The sequence below is a fragment of the Crassostrea angulata genome, chromosome 6, assembly GCF_025612915.1.
Source record: "Crassostrea angulata isolate pt1a10 chromosome 6, ASM2561291v2, whole genome shotgun sequence".
Lineage (NCBI taxonomy): Eukaryota > Metazoa > Mollusca > Bivalvia > Ostreida > Ostreidae > Magallana > Magallana angulata.
Genome location: NC_069116.1, coordinates 25,201,443 through 25,209,098, shown reverse-complemented (window position 1 = coordinate 25,209,098; position 7,656 = coordinate 25,201,443). Strand labels below are relative to the sequence as shown.

Here is a 7,656-nt window from a genome sequence, read left to right as displayed (position 1 = left end):
TACATGCATAATTATGTTCAAGACACTCCGATTTCATTATTTTCCACGAATTTTCACCGTTTGAACTAATAAGTTTTGCCTTTATTGAATATAGATGTACCACTGATAAAGAGGCTGTCAATGCCACTTCTATGTTGAATAAAATTTAGTGAATCTTAACTTTTCCAGGAATTCTGTCCCCTTTAAACTTTACTGACTCATATTATTGAAAATAGTACTAAAACAGATTATCAGCGAAATTGTCCTAAACCACTGCATATAATCCCATAAACCTTTGTAGTTTGTTTTTTTTAATATCCTTTGTAGTTTAAAAGGCAAACTTTAAGGTATAGTTGTGCATATTTGCAGAGAGTTTTGATTTTTCAAACTGCGTTGACTTGGTCACACATTTAACGCACTTTGAAAAAAATATTTTCTCGGCTAAATTAACTTGTTATAAATATTTTAAAAAGAATAGTTATTTTGGCCGTAATTAAATATATTCACAGAATGAAACAACAGGTATTCGGTTGAGTTTATTTAATACCATACAAACAACTGTATAAAATTTCTTTCATTATATAACAATGAAATCACTATTGATTGTATTAAACACTTTCTAAATATGTTTATCACAGATAATTGAACATTGATACACACGGGAAAAACATGGAAGTGAATAACAAACTGTATATTTGCCGATATTTTTTTTTAAGTAGAAACGATCGTTTGCTACTTGTGAAAAATAATTTGATCACTAAAATGGCAAGATGAAGTTTATCACAATGAGTTACTGCGTAGTAGATGACTCTAGAACTCAGGTTAAATCAATTCCAATAGCCAGTTTCCTGTTTTGAAAAACAACACACACAAACCCGTGTACGTTTATCTGACGCAAGGTTTGGAAACATCCATGCATGGTTTTTTGTTTGTTTGTTTGTTTTTTGTTGTTTTGTTTTTTTTTTGTCCTATGCATTCGGAAGTTGAACTTTTTCCTTATAACCCCCTTTTCCTCCCTCGCAATGATTCGTTCTTATTACAAACTGATCTTTACAATGAAGGGGGCCGGTAAAAAACGAGTTTAGTTTTTAACTTTAAACATCTCCTTTGTAATAGTAAGCATATGACTGAATCATTACACCACATTCTTCAATATTTCAATGTTTGTCAATTGGACGCTGATCTTAAACCGTTATCTTGTACACGCAGACCTTATTCTCGTGCCACTGCCCCACCCACAAACGCTGCTGATTGTCCACGCACAGACCCCGGGGTTTTCTCAATCCATGCTTCTGAGCAAGAATGACGTACAGGAAGACTCCATTTTCGTCAATCATCTGTACGGAGGGATTGGAATAGTACGAATTGCAGATCAGAATGTGCCCCTGGTCGTCAGTGCTTATTCCATGGGGCCAGAAACCTCCGTTGTCACCCCCTTTGTAGGAAAAGCGGTGTTGGCCCATCTTATCCAAAACAACGACAGCGTGCTTGTTGACGTCGGAAATGCAGATGTCGGAGTTTTTGTTTTCGGTCAAGTAGAGTGGGTACTTCAGCAACGCTTCACCCCTGCTGTCCGTATGGATGTCGAAGAGAGGATTGCCTTTTCTGTCAAAGCGTCCGATTTTTGCGTTTTGGTCGGAGACCATTCCAACAAATATGTCCATGTTTTTGGGTGACGAAAAAACACATGTTGGTTTCCAGAAACCCGTCTTCAAGACTGTTTGGACTTCATTGTTGGTTGTGACTTTTCTCACACATTTGTTAGCTTTGTCGGAGTAGATCAGCTCGCCTTTGGTCGTCACGGAATGGAAGCCCTCGTCCCCTCCACTGGTCGTTAGTTTCTTCAAACTATTTCCTTGGATGTCCATCAGAACCAGAGTGCCCAGATTATCGCTGACCCAGACGTGACCATCTTCCGTGCAGGATATGTGGTGGGCACTTTTGACAACTGGAACTGTTATCTCATTGTTAACCACCGTACTATCGTCCAAGCGCCCTGGTCTAGGACTCGAGTAGGTCGAGTTTGGCGGTCTGTTTTGGACTGCATTTGTAAAGCGGATATATTGATCAAGATGGCTTGTTCTGTACAGTTTTTGAAGCTTCATCTTTTCTTTTGGAGTTTGGATATCAGGCAGTGATATGTTCTCATCGTCTGCTGTACAAGCTCTGTAAAATGAAATCAGCTCTGTTGGGTTATCATTAAGACTTTCTTCATACTCGTTGACTGTCTCGTTCAGTCTCTGTATCTGTGTTTTAACCGTACGCTCTTTTTTCTGTAGTTCTTGTAGCGTTGCCGCACACTTTGGCAAAAGTTCTTTCCTTATTTTGGATATTTTTTCTTTTATAAACTCCACAGCCGTAACATAAATGTCGGAAAAGCTTCCAAAAATGTGTCCGTTGTGATTCTCCGTCACACAAGTGGAACACACTGGTAGTAAACATTTTTTGCAAAATAGTTCCATAAATTTCCCCTTATGCACCTGACATCTTTCGTCTATTGTTTCATCTCGCTGCCCCTTTAGTTGAACTATAGAGTGTTCGTCAGCAGATCGGTATTTCAGGTGTCTGATTTTACAAAGTCGACACAAATAGTAATCGCAGTCTTGACAGAGAAACCTTGCAAGTCTTCTGCAAGATCTGCATAGTTTTTCCTCGTCTCTTTCCATTACAAAACCTACGAAGTTTGAAAAGAATTTCACAAAATGTCTGCAACGCAATTTTGTTGCAGAACGGCAGTCAGCCTACACTGGGACCGATTATTTCATCGTCTACATTTTGTTCTCACTCTGGACCAATCGGATCGCTTGATACCAGCAGACAATAAACTGACTGGCGATTAATAAAACATTGCTCATTTTCTGCAACAAAGAAAACAAAGCAGGCGCAATAATATTTAAACATCGTCAATTTGGTAACGAATTTCTCTTCATTTAGTTTGGCGACATTGACACTAAATCAATAATTCAATTTGTTTGGTTCGTGATGTGAATCATTGTTAAGCGTTGATGTGGATGTAATCTTGCTATAGAAACACAAAAAACAAAACGCAATTTATTGAATTTGATGAACTACTTTATTAAGGGGTTGACTTTTCAAAGTCAAGAGTCAAGCCGTGGGTTAAAAAAATAAATATATGTACATGTACCTACGTGTGTAGTTAATTGTAGCTCTGTAAAGAAACGTACGAGTAAACTTTAAAAAATAGAAATTTCAAAAAATAGTGTTATGTTTCAGTCATTGTCTCACTTTCCAATATCAAAAAGTACATTTATTTAAAAGAGAAATCCATATTAGAATAATCGGGAAAGTGCATTGTCTATGTCCTTCATGTGAATCTTTAACTCAGTTCCTTTTTCACCTGTGGTAAAATAATATCAACTGGTTCTAATGATTTTTTGAACAAAAATTGAAAAGTTTGGTCATTTTCACTGACTTTTGACTTCAGTCGCTTTGAAACGCTCTCAGCTACATGTTGTAGTAAGTTTTTCAAATGCAGCCGGGTGTCAGCTTCCGGGCATTTCACATCGCAAGACTTGATCACTTGCAACAAATAGATGCTACATTTCATAAGAATTAAGGCTTCAAGGCGACTTTGTGACTTCTTATAAAAGTCCTTCGATCTACCGTATCATTCAGAATTCATATTCTGTCCATGACATTTTACTCTTCGTACACCGTGCAGACTAACCAATAGATTTGTTAGGGATACTGCAATGACCTGGTGCTTGTAACTAGAAAAAAAACTCACAAAATTAAAGCAGATGAATTTTATTGATGGCTTTTAGTCACACAGCTACTTTTCATCTCAAAGTTGTGGCTCCACTACATTCATTGGTCTGATAAAATACATAAAACAATCACAGAAAAATCAAAATTGCACTTCAACAATCAACTTCTATCACACATGTTTCAAACCAATATTGCTTTTAATATTTTTTTGAATTATTGTCATAGATTAACATATGATTTAATCACAATTGTACATCACATGACTTTATAAATAAATGAGACCATAATACACATGTATATGGCGGACAGATTCATCGTTCTACTGTAGTGACTATATTATCAAGTCTTATTGGAGATAACAAAAAATAGCTGATTTTTGAATCCCCATTCTCTTTTACATGTACAATTCAACAAAGCTTACATAGAATTATAATTATACAAGTTCATTTGGAAGGTTGTTATTTTTTATTCAAAAAGAAAGATAAACAAGTATGTGCTTGTGTTTTAACTTGCAATCTTTGCAAAGTGTTGAGAAACATTGGTTAAGTGTTCATCACATGTTCTTACCCAGATTACCACAATCAGACATTTTCTGTGAGAAAAATAAAGTCTGTTCTACGAACAAAAAGAGTTTTCACAGAAACCTCATAAAAGAACAACAAAAATCCACCGTTCTGTGACCAATATCTGGCACATATGATCACTGAACAGACTAGGGCACAGCATAAATCTTTCTCTTTTATCTGGTTTCTGTGCAGTGATCTACGATTTAGCAGGAAGCAGAGAGTGATAAAACATGTCTGATGTGTCATCTCTAACAACGAAAAGTCACTCGCTATAACATAGCAACCAAAGTAAACTAAAGTACATTGAAAGGTGCTGAAATGGGTCTTTTTTTTTCTATGATTGCATCATTGACTTATGAAAAAAAAACATGACTGCAAAAAAATAATAATAAAACAGTCCTTTCACATACAAAGGGTTTTATGTACCCTAGCTTCAACTATATGTCATGGGTAATATTTTTAACAATATGTTGTAAAATAAAAAAATAAAAGCACTTCAAGACACAACTATTCTGTTCACATGGCTGATATTTAATATAACTGATATTCTAAATATTGTCACAATCACATGATACAATGAAAAGACAAAACCTATAGGAGGTGAACTTTGGTGTTTAAGATGACAAAAACTGAGTACCGTACATAAATTAAACAAATCAATTTTTTTTTTCTTGCAGTGAAATTAAGAGTCAACTACAATTTACTATCATACATCTCATCCTAAACTTGCCTAACAGAAAAATAAAACTGCATCTGCATATAATTATATATAAAAGAGAAAACAGAGTTGAAATTAATTTTTCAAGGTTTAAATACTGCTGTATAAAACAATTACTGTACCACTATTTCTGACTTGTGCATGAAAAATCTGATTTTCAAACACAATTTTTAAAAATAAATCTCTAACATGTATGACACCCCCCCCCCCCCCCAAGCCATATTGAATCAAAATCAATCTTCAATTTTCTGTACGTGAATAAAGCCAATGGAACACACCATTATGCTTTAGATTGAAAACAGATTGTCACATTATAAATGTTTTAAAAAAGGGGCTGGATGGCTATATTTTTGATTAATCAATACTGTGAAAAAAGAATATAAGCAATAGTCAAATAAAATCAAAGTTTAGGTGAACATTTAGGCCTTGCATTACTTGTTTAAGCCAAAAAAAGTCCTATTAATTTCCACATGAGTCCAGTTGATATTTTGGTGACCATCCAGTGTCCTTAAATATAAATGCCTTTAAAATGATGTATATAATCAAAACCCAGAAAAAAAGCAGAAAAACTAAGTATTGACATTGGGGAATTGATTTGACAGTGCCCCAATCCTTCCAATACAAAAAAAATTAAAAGACTCAATAACACTGCCTGATTGCTAATGTTTATAAGACGATACACATTTTTAAAGATTGTCAGATAAATTCTGCAATGTTTGATTTTAAGTTGTGAATTTAAGTGAAAGAATATCTTATGAGTACATTTTACTTAATCATGCATGATTGATAAATGAATTGGTCTAGTTTTGTTGGTAAAATGTCAGTTATACCTTAAAAAGAAAAAAAAAAAAAAAGGTTCTTTGCCTTTATATAATTATAATACATGAATAAATTACATGTAATATCAATTATCAATGTAATATTTGTAATATCTGTTATCTACCTGTAGATAGAGATACACGTAAAGATGTAAAGTGAAGTCTTTCCAATAAACATTTGTTTTAAAATATTTGTCACTCAGGGTTTGGAATCACAGATTGACTGTGACAGAGCACCAAAGGTGTACTATGGGCACACAAATAAATTCTCTTCTGCTACAATGTCCTGTCAATTTGTCTCTAATTAATCTAGCACCAAGATTTTGAAATATGCATATTTAGAAATTCAAAGTAGAAGGTTAGATTGACTAGAAACACATGAAATTTAGTTTTCTCCATAAAAGTTCAAGGAACTTTTAATTACAAATCATGGCATCCACTTATTTGGTAAGAACTGCTATGTGCATGTATATAAAATTAGTTACAACCTGGTTAAAATGTAAAATAATACCTATACATGAGACAGACCAACAAATAAAATAATGAAAGCCATGTAAACATAGCATGTCTTATAACCTACTAATAAATTGGCCACAAAGTCATATGTAAAGTAATACTTAATCAACAAAATAATCAAACCAAGCTTAAGGGTTGATATAACCTGAGCCATAGTGTATCCTCATGCAATATATTATTATTTACATGTAATAAATCTTATATATTTAAAGCTACATGTAAAAATATATTATATCTATCTTTTGTCATAATTGTTTAGCTGAATTGTCAAGTAAAATATTGATTATGTGCTTTTAATAATTCAAAACTTGCAAATAAACCCATGATATGGTTAGCAGATAAACATATTGATTTTTAAGTGAAAAACAAGACAATGATTAATACATTCAAGACAATATATGCTCATCAGTGAATATTATATCAATTTTAGTTGACAAAGCAGGAGTGTATTATGAAAACTATCACTTATTCAAAATTTCATTATCATTTTCCTATTAATCATTAATCAATTCAGTGGGTATTACCTTACTTATACAGGGTTGTTAAAAAAGAAAATACATAAATATTCATACATTACAATCTACTTGCCCAAAAAATATGCAAAATGTCAAAACTGTGAACTTTTTTTTCTCTTCAGAAAAATCATGTTCTCTATAGTTAGCTTTACAAAATTCAAAAAATATCTTTTAAAAAGTAAAGTTATATACAGTTTACTAAAAAAATATGAAATATATAATCAATCAGATCAACTGATATGTCTACAGTTATTGATCGTTTTTGTTTTACAAAATGATCTTTGGCCCTTCTTTCTTTGTCACATATTCATTGCAAATAAAATCTTTAAAAAGAATGAAAAAATTAATGATACTAAATTTTTTTTTGTTTTACAAATCTAGATGTATGTCATCTGCACTTTTTGATTTTTAACATTTTTTTTATTAACTAACTACCATAGGTATTTTGTATCTATGGTTCAAGAAAATTGCAACATATGTGCTTTCTTAAAAAAAAACCATATAAATATATCCATAAATATGCAAAAAAAATACATATACATATATGAACCTGCATTGATATCAATAAAGTCTAAAACACACGATGAAAAAATTCTCATTGTCTCATTGCAACATGCAAAATATCATGTTTGACTTGCAAGTTCTCCGTTTGTTTTATCCAGGGCTGGATATGACATCACTGTGTGGCTCCTTACAACAGTTCTATGAATAGATTGTGATGACTTCATTTCCACATCCTCGAACCATCAGAACTCGGTCTAAGCCCTCAGTCAACACCTCCAAGTACTCCATAACTTTCATAGTTAAGGTTCAAC

General features: G+C 33.0%; 2 protein-coding genes across 6 annotated transcripts in view; both read right to left on the bottom strand.

The window, feature by feature from the left end:
• Positions 1-1,163: 1,163 nt before the first annotated feature.
• Positions 1,164-2,645, bottom strand: LOC128187424 (uncharacterized). Its single transcript, XM_052857867.1, has one exon. It carries the CDS (start codon positions 2,643-2,645, stop codon positions 1,164-1,166), a length of 1,482 nt encoding a protein of 493 aa, XP_052713827.1.
• Positions 2,646-3,731: 1,086 nt separating this feature from the next.
• LOC128188898 (solute carrier family 12 member 6-like) overlaps positions 3,732-7,656 on the bottom strand; it is a 43,988-nt gene continuing 40,063 nt past the window's right edge. For all 5 annotated transcript variants that reach the window (XM_052860214.1, XM_052860215.1, XM_052860216.1 and 2 more), the window contains one exon: positions 3,732-7,635. In XM_052860214.1, coding sequence (XP_052716174.1) covers positions 7,544-7,635 — 92 coding nt within the window. In that variant the 3' untranslated portion in view covers positions 3,732-7,543. The remainder of the gene's footprint in view (positions 7,636-7,656) is intronic.

Bases quoted from the DNA above. Each gene is read 5' to 3' on its own strand.
- LOC128187424 (XM_052857867.1), bottom strand. From the start codon at position 2,645: ATGGAAAGAGACGAGGAAAAACTATGCAGATCTTGCAGAAGACTTGCA.